Raw genomic sequence first — 26195 nt, forward strand, 5'->3', positions numbered from 1 at the left:
TACAACCCAGCTCAGCTGTAGTCTTAATGAATAGGCTACAACCCAGCTCAGCTGTAGTCTTAATGAATAGGTTACAACCCAGCTCAGCTGTAGTCTTAATGAATAGGTTACAACCCAGCTCAGCTGTAGTCTTAATGAATAGGTTACAACCCAGCTCAGCTGTAGTCTTAATGAATAGGTTACAACCCAGCTCAGCTGTAGTCTTAATGAATAGGTTACAACCCAGCTCAGATGTAGTCTTAATGAATAGGTTACAACCCAGCTCAGATGTAGTCTTAATGAATAGGTTACAACCCAGGTCAGCTGTAGTCTTAATGAATAGGTTACAACCCAGCTCAGCTGTAGTCTTAATGAATAGGTTACAACCCAGCTCAGCTGTAGTCTTAATGAATAGGTTACAACCCAGCTCAGATGTAGTCTTAATGAATAGGTTACAACCCAGCTCAGCTGTAGTCTTAATGAATAGGTTACAACCCAGCTCAGCTGTAGACTTAATGAATAGGTTACAACCCAGCTCAGCTGTAGTCTTAATGAATAGGTTACAACCCAGCTCAGATGTAGTCTTAATGAATAGGTTACAACCCAGCTCAGCTGTAGTCTTAATGAATAGGTTACAACCCAGCTCAGCTGTAGTCTTAATGAATAGGCTGCCACCCAGCTCAGCTGTAGTCTTAATGAATCGGTTACAACCCAGCTCAGCTGTAGTCTTAATGAATAGGTTACAACCCAGCTCAGCTGTAGTCTTAATGAATAGGTTACAACCCAGCTCAGCTGTAGTCTTAATGAATAGGTTACAACCCAGCTCAGCTGTAGTCTTAATGAATAGGTTACAACCCAGCTCAGCTGTAGTCTTAATGAATAGGTTACAACCCAGCTCAGCTGTAGTCTTAATGAATAGGTTACAACCCAGCTCAGCTGTAGTCTTAATGAATAGGTTACAACCCAGCTCAGCTGTAGTCTTAATGAATAGGTTACAACCCAGCTCAGCTGTAGTCTTAATGAATAGGTTACAACCCAGCTCAGCTGTAGTCTTAATGAATAGGTTACAACCCAGCTCAGCTGTAGTCTTAATGAATAGGTTACAACCCAGCTCAGCTGTAGTCTTAATGAATAGGTTACAACCCAGCTCAGCTGTAGTCTTAATGAATAGGTTACAACCCAGCTCAGCTGTAGTCTTAATGAATAGGTTACAACCCAGCTCAGCTGTAGTCTTAATGAATAGGCTGCCACCCAGCTCAGCTAGAGTCTTAATGAATAGGTTACAACCCAGCTCAGCTGTAGTCTTAATGAATAGGTTACAACCCAGCTCAGCTGTAGTCTTAATGAATAGGTTACAACCCAGCTCAGCTGTAGTCTTAATGAATAGGTTACAACCCAGCTCAGCTGTAGTCTTAATGAATAGGTTACAACCCAGCTCAGCTGTAGTCTTAATGAATAGGTTACAACCCAGCTCAGATGTAGTCTTAATGAATAGGTTACAACCCAGCTCAGCTGTAGTCTTAATGAATAGGTTACAACCCAGCTCAGCTGTAGTCTTAATGAATAGGTTACAACCCAGCTCAGCTGTAGTCTTAATGAATAGGTTACAACCCAGCTCAGCTGTAGTCTTAATGAATAGGTTACAACCCAGCTCAGCTGTAGTCTTAATGAATAGGTTACAACCCAGCTCAGCTGTAGTCTTAATGAATAGGTTACAACCCAGCTCAGCTGTAGTCTTAATGAATAGGTTACAACCCAGCTCAGCTGTAGTCTTAATGAATAGGTTACAACCCAGCTCAGATGTAGTCTTAATGAATAGGTTACAACCCAGCTCAGCTGTAGTCTTAATGAATAGGTTACAACCCAGCTCAGCTGTAGTCTTAATGAATAGGTTACAACCCAGCTCAGCTGTAGTCTTAATGAATAGGTTACAACCCAGCTCAGATGTAGTCTTAATGAATAGGTTACAACCCAGCTCAGCTGTAGTCTTAATGAATAGGTTACAACCCAGCTCAGCTGTAGTCTTAATGAATAGGCTGCCACCCAGCTCAGCTGTAGTCTTAATGAATCGGTTACAACCCAGCTCAGCTGTAATCTTAATGAATAGGCTACAACCCAGCTCAGCTGTAGTCTTAATGAATAGGTTACAACCCAGCTCAGCTGTAGTCTTAATGAATAGGTTACAACCCAGCTCAGCTGTAGTCTTAATGAATAGGTTACAACCCAGCTCAGCTGTAGTCTTAATGAATAGGTTACAACCCAGCTCAGCTGTAGTCTTAATGAATAGGTTACAACCCAGCTCAGCTGTAGTCTTAATGAATAGGTTACAACCCAGCTCAGCTGTAGTCTTAATGAATAGGTTACAACCCAGCTCAGCTGTAGTCTTAATGAATAGGTTACAACCCAGCTCAGCTGTAGTCTTAATGAATAGGTTACAACCCAGCTCAGATGTACTCTTAATGAATAGGTTACAACCCAGCTCAGCTGTAGTCTTAATGAATAGGTTACAACCCAGCTCAGCTGTAGTCTTAATGAATAGGCTGCCACCCAGCTCAGCTGTAGTCTTAATGAATAGGTTACAACCCAGCTCAGATGTAGTCTTAATGAATAGGTTACAACCCAGCTCAGCTGTAGTCTTAATGAATAGGTTACAACCCAGCTCAGCTGTAGTCTTAATGAATAGGTTACAACCCAGCTCAGCTGTAGTCTTAATGAATAGGTTACAACCCAGCTCAGATGTAGTCTTAATGAATAGGTTACAACCCAGCTCAGCTGTAGTCTTAATGAATAGGTTACAACCCAGCTCAGCTGTAGTCTTAATGAATAGGTTACAACCCAGCTCAGCTGTAGTCTTAATGAATAGGTTACAACCCAGCTCAGCTGTAGTCTTAATGAATAGGTTACAACCCAGCTCAGCTGTAGTCTTAATGAATAGGTTACAACCCAGCTCAGCTGTAGTCTTAATGAATAGGTTACAACCCAGCTCAGCTGTAGTCTTAATGAATCGGTTACAACCCAGCTCAGCTGTAGTCTTAATGAATCGGTTACAACCCAGCTCAGCTGTAGTCTTAATGAATAGGTTACAACCCAGCTCAGATGTAGTCTTAATGAATAGGTTACAACCCAGCTCAGCTGTAGTCTTAATGAATAGGTTACAACCCAGCTCAGCTGTAGTCTTAATGAATAGGTTACAACCCAGCTCAGCTGTAGTCTTAATGAATAGGTTACAACCCAGCTCAGATGTAGTCTTAATGAATAGGTTACAACCCAGCTCAGCTGTAGTCTTAATGAATAGGTTACAACCCAGCTCAGCTGTAGTCTTAATGAATAGGCTGCCACCCAGCTCAGCTGTAGTCTTAATGAATCGGTTACAACCCAGCTCAGCTGTAATCTTAATGAATAGGCTACAACCCAGCTCAGCTGTAGTCTTAATGAATAGGTTACAACCCAGCTCAGCTGTAGTCTTAATGAATAGGTTACAACCCAGCTCAGCTGTAGTCTTAATGAATAGGTTACAACCCAGCTCAGCTGTAGTCTTAATGAATAGGTTACAACCCAGCTCAGCTGTAGTCTTAATGAATAGGTTACAACCCAGCTCAGCTGTAGTCTTAATGAATAGGTTACAACCCAGCTCAGCTGTAGTCTTAATGAATAGGTTACAACCCAGCTCAGCTGTAGTCTTAATGAATAGGTTACAACCCAGCTCAGCTGTAGTCTTAATGAATAGGTTACAACCCAGCTCAGATGTACTCTTAATGAATAGGTTACAACCCAGCTCAGCTGTAGTCTTAATGAATAGGTTACAACCCAGCTCAGCTGTAGTCTTAATGAATAGGCTGCCACCCAGCTCAGCTGTAGTCTTAATGAATAGGTTACAACCCAGCTCAGATGTAGTCTTAATGAATAGGTTACAACCCAGCTCAGCTGTAGTCTTAATGAATAGGTTACAACCCAGCTCAGCTGTAGTCTTAATGAATAGGTTACAACCCAGCTCAGCTGTAGTCTTAATGAATAGGTTACAACCCAGCTCAGCTGTAGTCTTAATGAATAGGTTACAACCCAGCTCAGCTGTAGTCTTAATGAATAGGTTACAACCCAGCTCAGCTGTAGTCTTAATGAATAGGTTACAACCCAGCTCAGCTGTAGTCTTAATGAATAGGTTACAACCCAGCTCAGCTGTAGTCCTTTAGGCCTTTCCTAGACTAATGTGTGGAAATGTGTGATTACACAATCAAATGAAAAGAGAGGATCTTATAAATAAACCATGTATGTAGTTACTGCTGATGCATCTAAAATATTCATGTTGGTTGAAATAAATGCGGGGAGATTGTGACACGAATTGTGACACTCACTTGATTTGATTGACAGCCTGACTCAGTGTTCTCTTCAACAGAGCCTGGATGCTGCTGATCAACTCCACCTCCTGCGGTACACAAACACAGCCATCACCTTATTTTCAGATTGGTTTCTAGTGAAATCACGTCTAGGCAACATTTAGTAATGATACAAGTATTTAGGTGAACTAGAGCAAAGACAAGTCGATGTTATTGTTTTAATCACCTTAAGCAGCTCCTCCTCTACGCGGTCTTTAACCAGGTCGGGCCCCAGCCGCCGTTCCCGACAGGTTAGGTTATCCGTGGCAATGGCGAACGGGATCTCGGTGGCGTCCAGCGACTTCAACAGCCTTCTCTTCTGCTGCAGGAGGAGGTCTGTCTCGGCCACCAGCTTTTCGATGTGCCGCTGCAGCTCCGACTTCCAGAAGTGGATATGCTGCAGTCTCTCGCCCAGGTGCCGCGTCCCCTCAGCTTGGGTGTGCAGAGTCCCGGCCTCGGTCTCCTTATACAGTGTTTTGGAATCATGGCAAATCCTCTCGGCGTTGTTTCGGTCAGTAACGGCCTGGTGAAGGGTAGAGAAGTTATTGATGTGCCATTCCTCCGGGCTGTACTTGGCTGAACGGTACCCCGCCGTCGCCAAGCCGGAGGAGGGATAGAAACCCTCCTTGAATGTGGCCTCTGCGTCTGTAGGCGGGAACGGATCGCCTGCTTGGGCAACTGACCTGCTGTCGAAATTATGTCTGGGCACTAAAACTTCTGAAGACATTTTGTGGCGAATTGGTGGTACCTGATTATAAAAACACTGCGATCCGACACAGGATTGTAGTTAACGGAGTTGCAACAAAACAAGAGCCACACAGGGGAAGTGAAGAATCACTTTTTAGTATTTGCGCTGCGTTGCCAGGTGACCTGTTTCCAAGGAAACACTGTAACTGGACACGCCATAATGCCCCACGGTTCCAAATGAATTATCAGGTAACAACAAATGGTGCATGGAGGAACACACACACACACATTTTTCAAATGTACTCATCTGAAAATAGGCCTATGTTATGTGTGCTAACTAATTTTATATACCCATTTATATGTCCAAAAATGGATGTAGCAACTACGGATTGCCCCTTTAACTGATGAATAATAATTGTTTTAATAATGTCAATGATACGTTTAAGATGGCAGTGGCCCTGTTTTTTTCAGAAACATAAATGCAGACACACACACACACACACACACACACACACACACACACACACACACACACACACACCCAGCATATCCACACCCCTCCAATTCTTCACTTTAAAACCCTTTAGTGAGTCATAGGTCTGTGGTCTATTGATGGGAATCAGTGTCTTCAGGGCTGTGTCCCAAATGACACCATGTTCCCTAGATAGTGTACTACTTTTGACCCGTACTTATTGTCATAAATATGGTGTGAGTGGAATTTCCTGTTTCACTGGGCTTTGCCACACAGTAATGATGCAATTACACTGGAACTGTCACAGACGTCGTACTGAACAGACCAAGGCGCAGCGTGAATAGTGCTCATTCTTGATGCTTTTAATTAGAAACACTTTACAAAATAACAAACGACCAACAGTTCCGTCAGGTACAATAACTAAACGGAAAATAACCACCCCCAAAACACACAAAACAACCCCCTGCCACGCCCTGACCATTCTACTAAGGCAAAATGACCCTTTTCACTGGTCAGGACATGACAGTGACTCCGGGCTGCAGACCGTCGCTGAAGACTCCGGGCTGCAGACCATCGCTGAAGGCCCCGGGCTGAGAGGTGTCGCTGAAGGCCCCGGGCTGAGAGGCGTCGCTGGAGGCTCCGGGCTGAGGAGCGTCGCTGGAGGCTCTGGACTGAGGACCTTTGCTGCAGGCTCCGCGCCATGGCTCATCACTGGAGGCTTTGTGCCATGGCTCATCACTGGAGGCTCCGGGCCATGGGTTATCACTGGAGGCTTCGTGCCATGGATCATCCCTACAGGCTCCGGGCCATGGATCATCACTGGAGGCTTCATGCCATGGATTATCGTTGGAGGCTTCGGACCGTTGATCATTACTGGAGGCTTCCTACGGGGAGCTGGAACCGGTCTCACCAGACTGGGGAGACGCACAGGAGACTTGGTGCGCAGAGCAGGCACAGGGCACACTGGGCCGTGGAGGCGCACCGGAGGTCTGGAGCTCAGGGCTGGCACACCCCGTCCTGGCTGGATGGTCACTGTAGCCCAGCACAGTGCCGGGCTACAGTGCCACGCATGGGGGTTGGTCACTGGTCAGGACGTAACAGGAACTAGTGAGTGACCAATGGGAGTAGTTATTTTCCATCAGGCTTGTCTACTATTCAATCATTTAAGATAGTGTTTTCTCATCTGCCTCACATTTGTGTGCATTCTCTCTCTCTCTCTCTCTCTCTCTCTCTCTCTCTCTCTCAATTTTTCAATTCAATTTCAATTTAAGGGCTTTATTGGCATGGGAAACATATGTTAACATTGCCAAAGCAAGTAAAGTAGATAATAAACAAAAGTGAAACAAACATACATTAAACATTACATTCACAAAAGTTCCAAAAGAATAAAGACATTTCAGATGTCCTATTATGTATATATACAGTGTTGTAACAATTATTTGTATTTAAAAAATAAAAAATAATATTTCACCTTTATTTAACCAGGTAGGCCAGTTGAGAACAAGTTCTCATTTACAACTGTGACCTGGCCAAGATAAAGCAAAGCAGTGCGACACAAACAACAACACAGAGTTACACATGGAATAAAACAAACGTACAGTCAGGGTAATGCAGAACGCCACAGGATGTTTTTGTGTTGGTTAAGGGCAGTCAGGTCTGGAGAGAACCAAGGGCTATATCTGTTCCTGGTTCTAAATTTCTTGAATGGGGCATGCTTATTTAAGATGGTGAGGAAGGCATTTAAAAAAAATAACCAGGCATCCTCTACTGACAGGATGAGGTCAATATCCTTCCAGGATACCCGGGCCAGGTGGATTAGAAAGGCTTGCTCGCTGAAGTGTTTTAGGGAGCGTTTGACAGTGTTGAGGGGTGGTCGTTTGACTGCGAACCCATTACGGACGCAGGCAGTGATCGCTGAGATCCTGGTTGAAGACAGCAGAGGTTTATTTAGAGGGCAGGTTGGTCAGGATGATATCTATGAGGGTGCCCCAGTTTAGGTCACCTAACAGTACAAGCTCTGAAGATAAATGGGGTCAATTAATTCACATATGGTGTCTAGGGCACTGCTGGGGGCTGAGGGGGGTCTGTAACAAGCGGCAACATTGAGAGACTTATTTCTGGATGTGCAAATGGGTAAAGTACAAAAGGTATAAAAGTATAAATCAACATATGTGTGTTGTTTTTACAATGGTGTTTGTTTTTCACTCATTGCCCTTTTCTTGTGGCAACAGGTCACAAATCTTGCTGCTGTGATGGCACAATGTGGTATTTCACCCAGTAGATATAGGAGTTTATCAGAATTGGGTTTGTTTTCGAATTCTTTGTGTATCTGTGTAATCCGAGGGAAATATGTGTCTCTAATACGGTCATACACTTGGCAGGAGGTTAGGAAGTGCAGCTCAGTTTCCACCTCATTTTGTGGGCAGTGTGCACATAGCCTGTCTTCTCTTGAAAGCCAGGTCTGCCTACGGCGGCCTTTTTCCATTGCAATGCTATGCCCACTGTGGAAGGACCACCAGAGGGCTGGCTGGGCTCACGGATAGTAGCCCAACAAGGCATGTGAGACAAGGTAACCAGAGGCAATAAAGCACAGCTGACGGTACTAATGAGATATTCTCTTTCCCCTACAAGAGAGAGGATGGAACCAGCAAGAGAGGGAAAGATAAACTATCTCTGGAGAATGGCTACGGAGAGAGAGGTGCTATCCAAGAAGATCCATTAAGACGGTGACGAATATGTGATTGTTGTTATAGTTTGAAGATAATCGTAATGTGATCCTGTGTCATCTAAAGAAGAAGAAGATGTATGTTGTTCCTTTGGAGATTCTCATTGACTGTGTTGGAGTGTTTGTATTGTCAGAAATCCCTCAATAGAGAACTGTGTTCAATCAAGAAAACCTACTCTTGACTCGTTTATTCCACCTTTCTGCTTTAGAGTGACACCAAATGACTTGGTCCGCTCACACCACTGAGTCTGTACATAGTCAAAGCTTTCCTTCATTTTGGGTCAGTCACAGTGGTCAGGTATTTTGCCACTGTGTACTCTCTGTTTAGGGCCAAATATCATTCTAGTTTGAGCAGTTTTTTGTTTGTTAATTCTTTCCAATGTGTCAAGTAATTATATCTTTGTTTTCTCATGATTTGGTTGAGTCTGTTTGTGAACACCCTACCTTCTAACTCTGTCTTGGTGCCTAATTTGACAGCGCTGTTAGATGTGTACACACAGGCAGCGCTGTTGGATGTACTACACACAGGCAGCGCTGTTGGATGTGTACTACACACAGGGAGCGCTGTTGGATGTGTACTACACACAGGGAGCGCTGTTGGATGTGTACGACACACAGGCAGCACTGTTGGATGTGTACGACACACATCAGGCAGCGCTGTTGGATGTGTACGACACACATCAGGCAGCGCTGTTGGATGTGTACGACACACATCAGGCAGCGCTGTTGGATGTGTACGACACACAACAGGCAGCGCTGTTGGATGTGTACGACACACATCAGTGAATTCGATAGCTAACCAAACCACAATATAATTTATGGGGAACTGTCCAGCTGTTCTGTAGGATGTTGGATTAAGGAAATGAAAATAAAGCCTTCCGTAAATGTTTAACTGACTAGGTGTCACGGCTGTCGAAAGGAGAAGAGGACCAAAGTGCAGCATGTGTGTCGTTACACATTTTATTTATACTGTGAAACTATGCAATACATAAATACACTGAATGAAAAAACAACAAACCGTGACGCAGAGATGAACACATACACAACTCAAAATTAATCACCCACAAAACCCAGGTGGAAAAACCCCTACTTAAGTATGATCTCCAATTAGAGACAACGAGGACCAGCTGCCGCAAATTGGAGATCCTCCCAAATAAAACCCCAACATAGAAATACAAAATTAGAACCTAAACATAGAAAACATGGAGAGAGAGAAACCCTGTCACGCCCTGACCTACTCTACCATAGAAAATAACATCTTTCTATGATCAGGACGTGACACTAGGATGTGTGAGTTTAGGTTTCTGCCCATTGTAAATGGGTATAGTAAATGTCAAGGTTGAGGTCAATTCGAATTGAAGTCAGTTAGTTCAAGAAGTAATCTTAAATAATTGAAAAAAGGAAATCTATATTCAATGACTTCTCAATAAATGGAAGAGGAGAAGCTTTTTATTTAAAAAAATTTATGTTTTAAATTGAAATATAAAATCACTTCCTGAATTGGGTGTCTTAAATTCGAATTAACCCTGGTAAAGATTGACAACCAGATTATAATATCCTCTGGTAAATGGCTAGTAGTGATGGTCACTGGCGTGTGTGTGTGTGTGTGTGTGTGTGTGTGTGTGTGGTAGGGATGGTGAATTGGTGTGTGTGGCAACAGCAGGTCCGCTTGCAGCATTCTCTGTAAGCATTTCTTGAAGCACGTGCCACCTACAGTACAGCGGATGACCCACCCAACTATAACTGTCTCGATCAGTCACGCTCTCTCTACTCACGCACACACCACATCCCAAAGTGCCCTGATGGGGAAGAAAGAAGAAAAACATTCTTGCTCTCTCGCTCTCTCCACCACCACCCTACTGCCTCTGATCTGGCGGACTTAGTAAACACAAATACTGTGTAGTAGTAGTAGTTTTTAGTTGTGTATGAATAGGGACATGAAATACATTATATGATAACATGGAAAACACTGTCACGTTTAAATTGTTTTATTTTACCTTTATTTAACCAGGCAAGTTAGTTAAGAACAAATTCTTATTTTCAATGACGGCCTAGGAACAGTGGGTTAACTGCCTTGTTTAGGGGCAGAACGACAGATTTGTACCTTGTCAGCTCGGGGATTCCAAGACGCATCATCTTCATGTGATACGCACCCGCTCAAAACACCGCCGGAAGACACGTGTCGGCGGCATCCAATACTGTTGCAGTATTTAGCGTTTGTTCGTTTTGAAAAATGCAGAAGGAACCTCGTCTGTTGGAGTCATATGCTGCCAGTCGCAGCGGTTTTTGCCGATTTTAATCATCCTATTCCTGGTAAGAGAATGATGTCTTGTATTTTTTTCATGGTTAGTTTTAGTTTTTGTAGTGGACGATAATAATAATAAAAAACCTTGGTTGGGAAAGGGAAAGGCGATACATAGTCAGTTGCACAACTGAATGCATTCAACTGCATTTAACCCCTCCTTAATCGACGTCCACGGCGCCTGGGGAGCAGTTGTTGTTGGGGGTTAACTGCCTTGCTCAAGGGAAGAACGGCAGATTTTTTTCAGATTATAGGCCCAGTGCTCTTAACCTCTAGGCTATGTGTCACCCAGTTGTTGGCACTTGTAATGAGCTGTATGCACTTTAAGATTGAGACTAAGTTAGTATTTCTGTTTTCAACATTCTGATCTCTGCATGTTTTGCATGTTCAACAGGCAACATTAGGACAGAGGGACAAATTACCCAGATTGCCCAGGACTAAATAGACGACAACAACAACGTGAGATACTGAAGATAAACCTACTATCTTTTTTAACTTTAAAGTTCACAACGTTATTTGAAATGTCCCAGGGTTCTGGAAGAACAGGACGAGGACTCTCCCGGTCGCTGAAGGTAAAACCTAAGGGCGCTGGAGTAAAGCCCTTACTGCTTATCGGCAGCATCAATCTAGGTGTGGTGCAGGCCATTGAAATCCCATACCCGGAAGGTATGGATTCTGAGGCTGGGAAACATCACAAGGGGGAAGTCTTGAGGAAACATCCTGAGACTCTGACAGTGGATTACAAAAAAGCACTGAGGAACAGAGTCAAAACCAACTATGTTTTCTACACAGCGCACCCCACAGCCTGGCGTAGTGCCCTGCACCAAACCTACTCCGACACTGAAGAGAGAGACATCAACAATGCCGTACAGGTCAAAGTGTATGTGGATGACAGTCACTTAAAGGTTATTACAGTGAATCTTTATCACACCGGTACCGTCGTGGTCCAAGGCTCTCAGACCCAGCTCAACAACTTTCAACAGGACTTTCAGGAACTGAAGGAAAAAGCTGAGCTGAATAGAAGTATTGTCACATACCAAGGAGCATGTTAGAATTGCAAATGTATTGTGTTACATTTGTGGAAAATATAGTGTGTGTTTAGATAAGAAACATCTTAAAAACATAAATTTGTACTTAATTGTATGCACTCATACATGATATAAAATATGTATTTAAAAAAGAGAGAGAGTGTGTGTATGTGTAATACTGCCCTACCAAGTAAAATAACATAACCCCAATTTTCTCCAGAACACAATAGAGGCAGGATACTTGTCCACATGATTAAGCATGTATTTAATGTAGCAAAAATGACATGAACTCCTATCAACCAAATGAACAGTTACTGCCTTTTTGATTGGTTGGGCAGCTACTCACTGGTCCTGTAGGTTGTCTGAGTTGGGATGGTACTGTGTGTATAATACAGCTACTCACTGGTCCTGTAGGTTGTCTGAGTTGGGATGGTACTGTGTGTATAATACAGCTACTCACTGGTCCTGTAGGTTGTCTGAGTTGGGATGGTACTGTGTGTATAATACAGCTACTCACTGGTCCTGTAGGTTGTCTGAGTTGGGATGGTACTGTGTGTATAATACAGCTACTCACTGGTCCTGTAGGTTGTCTGAGTTGGGATGGTACTGTGTGTATAATACAGCTACTCACTGGTCCTGTAGGTTGTCTGAGTTGGGATGGTACTGTGTGTCAGTACTCATGTTGTTGTAGCGACCACACTGGTCATCCAGACTGTAGGCCTGGTACTTATCAGACCAGTCCAGCTCCAGAGTCTGCTTGGCATCTCTGTTACACACACAGTAGGAGACAGTAAGGGGCATAAAGCCAGTGGGAGGGTCTGCACTCAGGGTACAATGGATAGTGGTCGGTGCGAGGGTACTCTCACTCAAACTATGAAAAGGATAAAACGAGGCGGCCTTGATACAAAGTGATAAAATGTGATGAATAAAAAGGAGAATACGTTTGGGCTTCAATGCCTTAACATCAGTGCTGTTTATCACCTGTTAGCACTTTTCATAGGCACTTTTTGCATCTCGGCCTCCTTGGTTTTTCCTTTGCATGCTTTGCGGGTGAGTAGCTACGTATTACAGACAGTAATGGTTGGTTACACATTAACTATGCAACAGACTACAAACATAATTTAACTAGTTAAAAGGCTGATTTGTAATTCATATATACAGAAACAGAATAAAAAAACTGTACACTACACTTCCTATGCATCATGTAAATAGGTTCATCTATCTAATTTCCTTCATCTGCACTGATCTGAGGACAAGATAGGTGTGGTATTTCATCAAATGAGAGACTTCAACCAGTAGAGAATGTAAAACACTTTATTGAAAGAAGTTCATTATCCAAGTGTTATAAATAATATATACATTATAAATATTATAATTGTAATATTTTTTTTAAATACAAGTACAATCTGTACTTCAATGCACTGCTATTTCGCAGTATATAAACAGAGGAAGAGAGGTGTGAGTGTAAAAGACAAAGGGAAAGAGGTAAGAACAGAGGAGCAGGGAAGGATTACAGTGCTACTAAACTTAATTACATAAGTGTCTCTAGAGATGTCTCCTAACCAGCCTTGGGCCCCAAGTTGGCCTGAAGGTTATCTTAACAGCGGGTGAGGTGGCGATGATGGGTCTGGGGGTTGGCATCCTCTCCCACATCAAAACATACCTGCAGACAAGAGACAGAATAAAAAAACAAACAAGGCTTAATCATGCTATCACCGTCAGTCATCATAATCATCAGGAGGTAAAATTCTAAAACTCTGGGACTACTACATCTCTATTTCAATGTAAAGCACTCTTTAATAATACTTCCTGTTGACCCAACCAAGTGACCTCTCACCTCTGATCATGCTGTGCCCTCTATGAAGCCAGTTCAGATGAGGGAGGGGTTCACCGACACAGCTGATATAACCTACAGCAGGTATTCCCAAACGAGTACGCCAAATAAAAATGTGATTCACATTTCAATAACACATTTATTTTCGATGAACAAAAGGTTTTATATGTAAAATGGTTAAATAAATAGCAAATGTATTGAATATTATTATATTATTTTGTGCCCTTGTCCTATAAGAGCCCTTTGTCAATTCCCACGAGCCGGGTTGTGACAAACTCACACTCATTCTTATGTTTAATAAATGTATCGTGTAGTGTGTGTGTGGCAGGCTTACAATGATGGCAAAAAACAACATTTGAGAGTGTGCTGACCCTGGTGCTAGAGGGGGTACGCAGCCAGTGGTTGAATGTTTGAAGGGGTACGGGACTAAAAAGTTTGGGAACCACTGACCTAGAGGATTACGGGAGAAGGGGAGAGAGGGATAGAGTGAAGGAGACTGTTATTGAGAAAATAAGTCAGTTAAAGAGACGGTGTTCAACAGGAATCTGTGTGTGGCCTCACCTGGTGTCCACACTAAGTGGCTGCAGAGTACTTTATGTAGACACTCAAGTACAAACAATTTAGCGTAGTTATATAAATAATGAAGTGCCTTACTATTCTCCATGGTTTGTCCTCTTGTCTATTATTTGAAGGTGGAAGGAGCCACAGTTATACACCTGAGCCTGCTTACTGCACAACACAATCCATCAATCAGATCGATAGACAAGTGTGTAGGTGTGGGTTATAGGGTGTCTAAATGTTTTCAAAATGGGTGAGAGCCTGTTTTGTTTTTGTACAGACACCACTCCTACCTAAACATCACCCTCACCTGCGAAGTAGATCAAAGGGAGAGAAACTGTGAATTGAATAACTGCAGTTGACATAGCTCAGTAAATGGAAGAATACACTTATTGCAATGTGAATGGCTCTTAAAAGAGCCTTTGGTTGTGCATAGTGTAGTCTATGGTGTTGCCAGGGAACAGCATCCTCTTCAAGGAAGTAGGATGTGAAGGTCTCCCGCACACAGATTGCCTCCTGTGCTGCATTGTTGGCCCCCATCCTGGCAACATCCTGCAGAGCAGCAGACCTCTCCTCTGGCACATGGTGGAGAGTTGCAGGTCCCCTCCTATTCATCATCATGAAGTTATGCAGGACACAGGTAGCCTTCACAGATGCCTGAAATCCCCCATGAGGCAGTCCCAGATGGCCCTGGTCATCCAACTGTGCAGTGCCCTAAACAGTAACTGTAGGCAATCGTTTTGAAGAAATCTCCAGTTGCAAGGCATCTGTAGGAATATGGAAGATAATGTCATTAGACTTTTACGTCACCTGGTCATTGTGGATTACTAAAGTATAATATATCTTATAACAAACATGATAACATTGGATAGATGCATGTGTAGCATGTGACAACAGCAGGATCATATCAAGGATAGCATCACAATACCACTTGAAGCTTGATGATGACTTGATCATTTGAATCAGCTGGGTAGCACTAAGGCAAAAATAAAAATGTGCACACCTTTGAGACCCCAGGAACAGGACTGGGAACCATTGCTCTTCATCTGCAGACAGGGTTTCACAGTTCTGTATCTGAGGACAGAAAACAGACTTCGTTATACTAAAATTAGACCGCACTGAATATTGTTACTATTATCTCCGTCCTCACTTCTTTCTAGGGAGTGGAACTACACAACAGTACCTGCCCTATCCAGAATAGCCTACTCTACCTTCTTTGACAGTTGGAGCAGCTATCCTTTCACTCACTTCCATGGCTGTTAGCTAGCCACCTACAAATGCATTTGGAGTTTGTTTTACAATGACAATTACATCAGGATAGCTAGCTAATATGAAGTTAGGTAACAGGTGATATTTAATTCAGTTAGGTAACTTGCACTGTAGCTAGTTAGCTAATAATACAAACTGTGATCAAATACTTATACTTACCGCACTAACTATACTATATGTGTGAAGTAAATTGAATGTAGTATGCATATTGGTTATAGTTAGTCTACCAAAAGTTCCCGCATTTCGTACTTCATTCCCCAAAATACAAAGTATACAAGCAGTGGACAACATTTCCGTGCTTTTAGGGCCCATAATGCAGTTCTTCCGACAATGTGCGTGGCTTCAACGTTTGCAGATTTGAAGAAAATGGCGGAAAGTATACTGGCGAAGTCCGACGAGATGCGAATTCATTGCTTTAACTAATTATGACAAATGTTAAGAAAATGTCGAGCAACATAATAAAGTAATTACTTTTCAAGTAAGTTACACATGATTTTGCCAGACAATTTGTTAGCTACGCTATTCTTAGGAACCTCATAGCATATCAATACAGCACTATGTGCCGTTGTAACCGATGTGAAATGGCTAGTTAGTTAGCGGTGGTGCGCGCTAATAGCGTTTCATTCAGTGACGTCACTCGCTCTGAGACCTGAAGTGGTTGTTCCCCTTGCGTTGCAAGGGCCGCGGCTTTAGGGACGGAACCTACACTCGGCATGTTAGCTAGTTAAGTAACCCGTTAGTTGGCTACTAATACATCGAACTTGCCAGTATATTAACTCATTTATATGCTCTCTAACTACCCAACTGTGTGTTCGTAAATGGCGTTTTGCTCTTGAAGCGTTCACAGCGCACACTGGACGCTCACAATGGCAGTCAAGCTACTTAATTTTACTAGCCCTAGCATAGCTGGTTAGGTTGTTTTCATGTTGTCGGCCAACTGTGCTGCTGGCAACAATTGAATTACGCCTTTTTGCCGATGTTTACATGTCACCGGCCATATTCTATGGGTGTTAATTTAGGCGTTCGTAAATTCGTCAGTTATTCTTCGCTCTGGCACAGACGAGTGCTCTGAAATCGGAGTAGAGAGAGTGAATTTACATACGCAACCTACCGACTTGATTATTCATGTAATTCTTAGCGGTATAGTCGTTGAGCGTTCTTAATGGACATTGTTAATGAAGTCGTAAGCGGTCTTGTCATTTGTTTTACTAACAAGCTAGAAAGAAGTTGCATAGTAACAGCATCAACTTCCGAATTGGAAGGATACCTTTCGTTTGCAGTTTCCTAAAATTAACTAATAGTATACACTCATTAAGTATGTAGTATACATTATGTTATGGGTATTCGAACACGGGTATAGTCTTTACCCCCCCAAAGTGTATTTACTTGAATGGGTTCTCCCAGCAGCAATGTGGCCGATTGGAAACAGGGCAGCAACGTTTGTCACCAGAGCGGTTTAGAGCACACTACTAATTTAACTGTTTATAAATGAATGAAATGGAGAATAGATTTAACTATTTACCCATTTAAAAACCAGATCTTCATACAAATTTACTATGATGAATTATTGTCGCACAACCGAACTGCTGCTGCCAACATGCCCACAAGCGAGCCACGCGGTAAACAAGTGTACACAGGCCATAACAAATATCCTTTTCATTTCATGCACTATACACACACAACTATACACATAGTATAAATGACGACGCGACACACAGCTTTTGTTTATTATATCCCATACATAACTGTATTGCAGAAATACAGTTAGACATTTGCTATCTTTGTTTTCTATGTTGAGTGCATGCTGCATAGTTTACGTGGTAACAGTCATTGGTATAATTTAACTATTATCATTCTCAAGTAAATAGTCACAGTTCAAAGTAATGTCTTGTTTGCGTCTATTCCTCAGCAGTGATGGGTGCCGCGGTGTTCTGATAAAGGAGGTCCGACCTGGATCCCAGGGTTAAAATACGGTTCCGGAAGGGCGTTGGGAAATGCCCACCCTCTGCTCACCCCAGTGGAACTATTTTTCCCTTTGACGAGTTTAAAATAGCTAAGTACAGTTATACATTTATATTGTGTACTGTTATTGCTAAAATAATGCTTGTATTTAACGTTATATCATTATTGTCTAAATGTAAAACTTGATGGTTTGCAGACTTGCCTTGGAGCTGGCCACTCCCCTTATAGTCTCCGTGGAACATCCCATCAGTGAGTTGATTTATGTACTTTCTGTTCCTGCACGTTATAGCTTAGTTCCTTTTTAACTTAATACTTTATAGGACAGTCTGTTTTTCAAGTCATTTAGCCCTTGGTATATTTTAAAGCACTTTGGTTTATTTCCTTGTCATAATTTGTATCATCCAAGTTTTGATAAATAAAAACCCTTATTGTTTAATTGTGACACTCACTTGATTTGATTGACAGCCTGACTCAGCGTTCTATTCAACAGAGCCTGGATGCTGCTGATCAACTCCACCTCCTGCGGTATACAAACACAACCATCACCTTATTTTCAGATTGGTTTCTAGTGAAATCACGTCTAGGCAACATTTAGTAATGATACAAGTATTTAGGTGAACTAGAGCAAAGACAAGTCGATGTTATTGTTTTAATCACCTTAAGCAGCTCCTCCTCTACGTGGTCTTTAACCAGGTCGGGCCCCAGCCGCCGTTCCCGACAGGTTAGGTTATCCGTGGCAATGGCGAACGGGATCTCGGTGGCGTCTAGCGACTTCAACAGCCTTCTCTTCTGCTGCAGGAGGAGGTCTGTCTCGGCCACCAGCTTTTCGATGTGCCGCTGCAGCTCCGACTTCCAGAAGTGGATATGCTGCAGTCTCTCGCCCAGGTGCCGCGTCCCCTCAGCTTGGGTGTGCAGAGTCCCGGCCTCGGTCTCCTTATACAGTGTTTTGGAATCATGGCAAATCCTCTCGGCGTTGTTTCGGTCAGTAACGGCCTGGTGAAGGGTAGAGAAGTTATTGATGTGCCATTCCTCCGGGCTGTACTTGGCTGAACGGTACCCCGCCGTCGCCAAGCCGGAGGAGGGATAGAAACCCTCCTTGAATGTGGCCTCTGCGTCTGTAGGCGGGAACGGATCGCCTGCTTGGGCAACTGACCTGCTGTCGAAATTATGTCTGGGCACTAAAACTTCTGAAGACATTTTGTGGCGAATTGGTGGTACCTGATTATAAAAACACTGCGATCCGACACAGGATTGTAGTTAACGGAGTTGCAACAAAACAAGAGCCACACAGGGGAAGTGAAGAATCACTTTTTAGTATTTGCGCTGCGTTGCCAGGTGACCTGTTTCCAAGGAAACACTGTAACTGGACACGCCATAATGCCCCACGGTTCCAAATGAATTATCAGGTAACAACAAATGGTGCATGGAGGAACACACACACACACATTTTTCAAATGTACTCATCTGAAAATAGGCCTATGTTATGTGTGCTAACTAATTTTATATACCCATTTATATGTCCAAAAATGGATGTAGCAACTACGGATTGCCCCTTTAACTGATGAATAATAATTGTTTTAATAATGTCAATGATACGTTTAAGATGGCAGTGGCCCTGTTTTTTTCAGAAACATAAATGCAGACACACACACACACACACACACACCAGCATATCCACACCCCTCCAATTCTTCACTTTAAAACCCTTTAGTGAGTCATAGGTCTGTGGTCTATTGATGGGAATCAGTGTCTTCAGGACTGTGTCCCAAATGACACCATGTTCCCTAGATAGTGTACTACTTTTGACCCGTACTTATTGTCATAAATATGGTGTGAGTGGAATTTCCTGTTTCACTGGGCTTTGCCACACAGTAATGATGCAATTACACTGGAACTGTCACAGACGTCGTACTGAACAGACCAAGGCGCAGCGTGAATAGTGCTCATTCTTGATGCTTTTAATTAGAAACACTTTACAAAATAACAAACGACCAACAGTTCCGTCAGGTACAATAACTAAACGGAAAATAACCACCCCCAAAACACACAAAACAACCCCCCTGCCACGCCCTGACCATTCTACTAAGGCAAAATGACCCTTTTCACTGGTCAGGACATGACAGTGACTCCGGGCTGCAGACCGTCGCTGAAGACTCCGGGCTGCAGACCATCGCTGAAGGCCCCGGGCTGAGAGGTGTCGCTGAAGGCCCCGGGCTGAGAGGCGTCGCTGGAGGCTCCGGGCTGAGGAGCGTCGCTGGAGGCTCTGGACTGAGGACCTTTGCTGCAGGCTCCGCGCCATGGCTCATCACTGGAGGCTTTGTGCCATGGCTCATCACTGGAGGCTCCGGGCCATGGGTTATCACTGGAGGCTTCGTGCCATGGATCATCCCTACAGGCTCCGGGCCATGGATCATCACTGGAGGCTTCATGCCATGGATTATCGTTGGAGGCTTCGGACCGTTGATCATTACTGGAGGCTTCCTACGGGGAGCTGGAACCGGTCTCACCAGACTGGGGAGACGCACAGGAGACTTGGTGCGCAGAGCAGGCACAGGGCACACTGGGCCGTGGAGGCGCACCGGAGGTCTGGAGCTCAGGGCTGGCACACCCCGTCCTGGCTGGATGGTCACTGTAGCCCAGCACAGTGCCGGGCTACAGTGCCACGCATGGGGGTTGGTCACTGGTCAGGACGTGACAGGAACTAGTGAGTGACCAATGGGAGTAGTTATTTTCCATCAGGCTTGTCTACTATTCAATCATTTAAGATAGTGTTTTCTCATCTGCCTCACATTTGTGTACATTCTCTCTCTCTCTCTCTCTCTCTCTCTCTCTCTCTCTCTCTCTCTCTCTCAATTTTTCAATTCAATTTCAATTTAAGGGCTTTATTGGCATGGGAAACATATGTTAACATTGCCAAAGCAAGTAAAGTAGATAATAAACAAAAGTGAAACAAACATACATTAAACATTACATTCACAAAAGTTCCAAAAGAATAAAGACATTTCAGATGTCCTATTATGTATATATACAGTGTTGTAACAATTATTTGTATTTAAAAAATAAAAAATAATATTTCACCTTTATTTAACCAGGTAGGCCAGTTGAGAACAAGTTCTCATTTACAACTGTGACCTGGCCAAGATAAAGCAAAGCAGTGCGACACAAACAACAACACAGAGTTACACATGGAATAAAACAAACGTACAGTCAGGGTAATGCAGAACGCCACAGGATGTTTTTGTGTTGGTTAAGGGCAGTCAGGTCTGGAGAGAACCAAGGGCTATATCTGTTCCTGGTTCTAAATTTCTTGAATGGGGCATGCTTATTTAAGATGGTGAGGAAGGCATTTAAAAAAAATAACCAGGCATCCTCTACTGACAGGATGAGGTCAATATCCTTCCAGGATACCCGGGCCAGGTGGATTAGAAAGGCTTGCTCGCTGAAGTGTTTTAGGGAGCGTTTGACAGTGTTGAGGGGTGGTCGTTTGACTGCGAACCCATTACGGACGCAGGCAGTGATCGCTGAGATCCTGGTTGAAGACAGCAGAGGTTTATTTAGAGGGCAGGTTGGTCAGGATGATATCTATGAGGGTGCCCCAGTTTAGGTCACCTAACAGTACAAGCTCTGAAGATAAATGGGGTCAATTAATTCACATATGGTGTCTAGGGCACTGCTGGGGGCTGAGGGGGGTCTGTAACAAGCGGCAACATTGAGAGACTTATTTCTGGATGTGCAAATGGGTAAAGTACAAAAGGTATAAAAGTATAAATCAACATATGTGTGTTGTTTTTACAATGGTGTTTGTTTTTCACTCATTGCCCTTTTCTTGTGGCAACAGGTCACAAATCTTGCTGCTGTGATGGCACAATGTGGTATTTCACCCAGTAGATATAGGAGTTTATCAGAATTGGGTTTGTTTTAGAATTCTTTGTGTATCTGTGTAATCCGAGGGAAATATGTGTCTCTAATACGGTCATACACTTGGCAGGAGGTTAGGAAGTGCAGCTCAGTTTCCACCTCATTTTGTGGGCAGTGTGCACATAGCCTGTCTTCTCTTGAAAGCCAGGTCTGCCTACGGCGGCCTTTTTCCATTGCAATGCTATGCCCACTGTGGAAGGACCACCAGAGGGCTGGCTGGGCTCACGGATAGTAGCCCAACAAGGCATGTGAGACAAGGTAACCAGAGGCAATAAAGCACAGCTGACGGTACTAATGAGATATTCTCTTTCCCCTACAAGAGAGAGGATGGAACCAGCAAGAGAGGGAAAGATAAACTATCTCTGGAGAATGGCTACGGAGAGAGAGGTGCTATCCAAGAAGATCCATTAAGACGGTGACGAATATGTGATTGTTGTTATAGTTTGAAGATAATCGTAATGTGATCCTGTGTCATCTAAAGAAGAAGAAGATGTATGTTGTTCCTTTGGAGATTCTCATTGACTGTGTTGGAGTGTTTGTATTGTCAGAAATCCCTCAATAGAGAACTGTGTTCAATCAAGAAAACCTACTCTTGACTCGTTTATTCCACCTTTCTGCTTTAGAGTGACACCAAATGACTTGGTCCGCTCACACCACTGAGTCTGTACATAGTCAAAGCTTTCCTTCATTTTGGGTCAGTCACAGTGGTCAGGTATTTTGCCACTGTGTACTCTCTGTTTAGGGCCAAATATCATTCTAGTTTGAGCAGTTTTTTGTTTGTTAATTCTTTCCAATGTGTCAAGTAATTATATCTTTGTTTTCTCATGATTTGGTTGAGTCTGTTTGTGAACACCCTACCTTCTAACTCTGTCTTGGTGCCTAATTTGACAGCGCTGTTAGATGTGTACACACAGGCAGCGCTGTTGGATGTACTACACACAGGCAGCGCTGTTGGATGTGTACTACACACAGGGAGCGCTGTTGGATGTGTACTACACACAGGGAGCGCTGTTGGATGTGTACTACACACAGGCAGCGCTGTTGGATGTGTACGACACACATCAGGCAGCGCTGTTGGATGTGTACTACACACAGGCAGCGCTGTTGGATGTGTACTACACACAGGGAGCGCTGTTGGATGTGTACTACACACAGGGAGCGCTGTTGGATGTGTACTACACACAGGCAGCGCTGTTGGATGTGTACGACACACATCAGGCAGCGCTGTTGGATGTGTACTACACACAGGCAGCACTGTTGGATGTGTACGACACACATCAGGCAGCGCTGTTGGATGTGTACGACACACATCAGGCAGCGCTGTTGGATGTGTACGACACACATCAGGCAGCGCTGTTGGATGTGTACGACACACAACAGGCAGCGCTGTTGGATGTGTACGACACACATCAGTGAATTAGATAGCTAACCAAACCACAATATAATTTATGGGGAACTGTCCAGCTGTTCTGTAGGATGTTGGATTAAGGAAATGAAAATAAAGCCTTCCGTAAATGTTTAACTGACTAGGTGTCACGGCTGTCGAAAGGAGAAGAGGACCAAAGTGCAGCATGTGTGTCGTTACACATTTTATTTATACTGTGAAACTATGCAATACATAAATACACTGAATGAAAAAACAACAAACCGTGACGCAGAGATGAACACATACACAACTCAAAATTAATCACCCACAAAACCCAGGTGGAAAAACCCCTACTTAAGTATGATCTCCAATTAGAGACAACGAGGACCAGCTGCCGCAAATTGGAGATCCTCCCAAATAAAACCCCAACATAGAAATACAAAATTAGAACCTAAACATAGAAAACATGGAGAGAGAGAAACCCTGTCACGCCCTGACCTACTCTACCATAGAAAATAACATCTTTCTATGATCAGGACGTGACACTAGGATGTGTGAGTTTAGGTTTCTGCCCATTGTAAATGGGTATAGTAAATGTCAAGGTTGAGGTCAATTCGAATTGAAGTCAGTTAGTTCAAGAAGTAATCTGAAATAATTGAAAAAAGGAAATCTATATTCAATGACTTCTCAATAAATGGAAGAGGAGAAGCTTTTTATTTAAAAAAATGTTATGTTTTAAATTTAAATATAAAATCACTTCCTGAATTGGGTGTCTTAAATTCGAATTAACCCTGGTAAAGATTGACAACCAGATTATAATATCCTCTGGTAAATGGCTAGTAGTGATGGTCACTGGCGTGTGTGTGTGTGTGTGTGTGTGTGTGGTAGGGATGGTGAATTGGTGTGTGTGGCAACAGCAGGTCCGCTTGCAGCATTCTCTGTAAGCATTTCTTGAAGCACGTGCCACCTACAGTACAGCGGATGACCCACCCAACTATAACTGTCTCGATCAGTCACGCTCTCTCTACTCACGCACACACCACATCCCAAAGTGCCCTGATGGGGAAGAAAGAAGAAAAACATTCTTGCTCTCTCGCTCTCTCCACCACCACCCTACTGCCTCTGATCTGGCGGACTTAGTAAACACAAATACTGTGTAGTAGTAGACGTGTGTAGTAGTAGTAGTTTTTAGTTGTGTATGAATAGGGACATGAAATACATTATATGATAACATGGAAAACACTGTCACGTTTAAATTGTTTTATTTTACCTTTATTTAACCAGGCAAGTTAGTTAAGAACAAATTCTTATTTTCAATGACGGCCTAGGAACAGTGGGTTAACTGCCTTGTTTAGGGGCAGAACGACAGATTTGTACCTTGTCAGCTCGGGGATTCCAAGACGCATCATCTTCATGTGATACGCACCCGCTCAAAACACCGCCGGAAGACACGTGTCGGCGGCATCCAATACTGTTGCAGTATTTAGCGTTTGTTCGTTTTGAAAAATGCAGAAGGAACCTCGTCTGTTGGAGTCATATGCTGCCAGTCGCAGCGGTTTTTGCCGATTTTAATCATCCTATTCCTGGTAAGAGAATGATGTCTTGTATTTTTTTCATGGTTAGTTTTAGTTTTTGTAGTGGACGATAATAATAATAAAAAACCTTGGTTGGGAAAGGGAAAGGCGATACATAGTCAGTTGCACAACTGAATGCATTCAACTGCATTTAACCCCTCCTTAATCGACGTCCACGGCGCCTGGGGAGCAGTTGTTGTTGGGGGTTAACTGCCTTGCTCAAGGGAAGAACGGCAGATTTTTTCAGATTATAGGCCCAGTGCTCTTAACCTCTAGGCTATGTGTCACCCAGTTGTTGGCACTTGTAATGAGCTGTATGCACTTTAAGATTGAGACTAAGTTAGTATTTCTGTTTTCAACATTCTGATCTCTGCATGTTTTGCATGTTCAACAGGCAACATTAGGACAGAGGGACAAATTACCCAGATTGCCCAGGACTAAATAGACGACAACAACAACGTGAGATACTGAAGATAAACCTACTATCTTTTTTAACTTTAAAGTTCACAACGTTATTTGAAATGTCCCAGGGTTCTGGAAGAACAGGACGAGGACTCTCACGGTCGCTGAAGGTAAAACCTAAGGGCGCTGGAGTAAAGCCCTTACTGCTTAGCGGCAGCATCAATCTAGGTGTGGTGCAGGCCATTGAAATCCCATACCCTGAAGGTATGGATTCTGAGGCTGGGAAACATCACAAGGGGGAAGTCTTGAGGAAACATCCTGAGACTCTGACAGTGGATTACAAAAAAGCACTGAGGAACAGAGTCAAAACCAACTATGTTTTCTACACAGCGCACCCCACAGCCTGGCGTAGTGCCCTGCACCAAACCTACTCCGACACTGAAGAGAGAGACATCAACAATGCCGTACAGGTCAAAGTGTATGTGGATGACAGTCACTTAAAGGTTATTACAGTGAATCTTTATCACACCGGTACCGTCGTGGTCCAAGGCTCTCAGACCCAGCTCAACAACTTTCAACAGGACTTTCAGGAACTGAAGGAAAAAGCTGAGCTGAATAGAAGTATTGTCACATACCAAGGAGCATGTTAGAATTGCAAATGTATTGTGTTACATTTGTGGAAAATATAGTGTGTGTTTAGATAAGAAACATCTTAAAAACATAAATTTGTACTTAATTGTATGCACTCATACATGATATAAAATATGTATTTAAAAAAGAGAGAGAGTGTGTGTATGTGTAATACTGCCCTACCAAGTAAAATAACATAACCCCAATTTTCTCCAGAACACAATAGAGGCAGGATACTTGTCCACATGATTAAGCATGTATTTAATGTAGCAAAAATGACATGAACTCCTATCAACCAAATGAACAGTTACTGCCTTTTTGATTGGTTGGGCAGCTACTCACTGGTCCTGTAGGTTGTCTGAGTTGGGATGGTACTGTGTGTATAATACAGCTACTCACTGGTCCTGTAGGTTGTCTGAGTTGGGATGGTACTGTGTGTATAATACAGCTACTCACTGGTCCTGTAGGTTGTCTGAGTTGGGATGGTACTGTGTGTATAATACAGCTACTCACTGGTCCTGTAGGTTGTCTGAGTTGGGATGGTACTGTGTGTATAATACAGCTACTCACTGGTCCTGTAGGTTGTCTGAGTTGGGATGGTACTGTGTGTCAGTACTCATGTTGTTGTAGCGACCACACTGGTCATCCAGACTGTAGGCCTGGTACTTATCAGACCAGTCCAGCTCCAGAGTCTGCTTGGCATCTCTGTTACACACACAGTAGGAGACAGTAAGGGGCATAAAGCCAGTGGGAGGGTCTGCACTCAGGGTACAATGGATAGTGGTCGGTGCGAGGGTACTCTCACTCAAACTATGAAAAGGATAAAACGAGGCGGCCTTGATACAAAGTGATAAAATGTGATGAATAAAAAGGAGAATACGTTTGGGCTTCAATGCCTTAACATCAGTGCTGTTTATCACCTGTTAGCACTTTTCATAGGCACTTTTTGCATCTCGGCCTCCTTGGTTTTTCCTTTGCATGCTTTGCGGGTGAGTAGCTACGTATTACAGACAGTAATGGTTGGTTACACATTAACTATGCAACAGACTACAAACATAATTTAACTAGTTAAAAGGCTGATTTGTAATTCATATATATAGAAACAGAATAAAAAAA

The 26195-nt window shown here is 43.2% G+C and overlaps 2 protein-coding genes and 3 long non-coding RNA genes across 7 annotated transcripts in view; 3 read left to right on the plus strand and 2 right to left on the minus strand.

The window, feature by feature from the left end:
* tekt4 (tektin 4) overlaps positions 1 to 5079 on the minus strand; it is a 54494-nt gene extending 49415 nt beyond the window's left edge. For both annotated transcript variants that reach the window (XM_045690827.1, XM_045690826.1), the window contains exons 1-2: positions 4540 to 5079; positions 4332 to 4402 (exon numbers count right to left, since the gene is read on the minus strand). In XM_045690827.1, the coding sequence (XP_045546783.1) occupies positions 4332 to 4402; positions 4540 to 5079 (611 nt within the window). The remainder of the gene's footprint in view (positions 1 to 4331; positions 4403 to 4539) is intronic.
* A 4907-nt stretch (positions 5080 to 9986) lies between these two features.
* Positions 9987 to 26155, plus strand: LOC106564284 (uncharacterized). The gene is made up of 3 exons (XR_001319458.2): positions 9987 to 10549; positions 10933 to 12208; positions 25433 to 26155. It is a non-coding gene; the product is annotated as an uncharacterized lncRNA (long non-coding RNA).
* On the minus strand, positions 12970 to 18386 carry LOC106596268 (tektin-4). 2 transcript variants are annotated; one of them, XR_001326632.2, is made up of 4 exons: positions 15387 to 15594; positions 14962 to 15032; positions 13404 to 14725; positions 12970 to 13229 (listed from the first exon to the last, which is right to left on the minus strand). XR_001326632.2 is itself a non-coding variant. In XM_045690828.1 (4 exons), exons 1-4 carry the CDS (start codon positions 18384 to 18386, stop codon positions 14673 to 14675), a joined length of 735 nt encoding a protein of 244 aa, XP_045546784.1. In that variant the 3' UTR covers positions 13520 to 14672. The 2 variants fall into 2 exon arrangements, 1 of the variants encoding a protein (XP_045546784.1); XM_045690828.1 differs by lacking the exons at positions 12970 to 13229; positions 15387 to 15594 and adding exons at positions 17639 to 17709; positions 17847 to 18386 and having other exon boundaries at positions 13520 to 14725.
* LOC106564281 (uncharacterized) lies at positions 17381 to 18062 on the plus strand. The gene is made up of 3 exons (XR_006757892.1): positions 17381 to 17438; positions 17680 to 17714; positions 17883 to 18062. It is a non-coding gene; the product is annotated as an uncharacterized lncRNA (long non-coding RNA).
* LOC106593503 (uncharacterized) lies at positions 23269 to 25229 on the plus strand. Its single transcript, XR_001325900.2, has 2 exons — positions 23269 to 24059; positions 24442 to 25229. It is a non-coding gene; the product is annotated as an uncharacterized lncRNA (long non-coding RNA).
* Positions 26156 to 26195: the final 40 nt, after the last annotated feature.

The sequence above is a fragment of the Salmo salar genome, chromosome ssa12, assembly GCF_905237065.1.
Source record: "Salmo salar chromosome ssa12, Ssal_v3.1, whole genome shotgun sequence".
NCBI lineage: Eukaryota > Metazoa > Chordata > Actinopteri > Salmoniformes > Salmonidae > Salmo > Salmo salar.

Excerpts from the sequence above, each read along its gene's own strand:
- LOC106596268 (XM_045690828.1), bottom strand. The coding sequence starts at position 18,386 with ATGTCTTCAGAAGTTTTAGTGCCCAGACATAATTTCGACAGCAGGTCA. Across the intron at positions 17,710-17,846 it reads TAGAGGAGGAGCTGCTTAAG|GAGGTGGAGTTGATCAGCAG; the intron begins GTGATTAAAACA and ends TGTATACCGCAG. Across the intron at positions 15,033-17,638 it reads CAGGCTGTCAATCAAATCAA|ATACAGAACTGTGAAACCCT; the intron begins GTGAGTGTCACA and ends TTCTGTCCTCAG.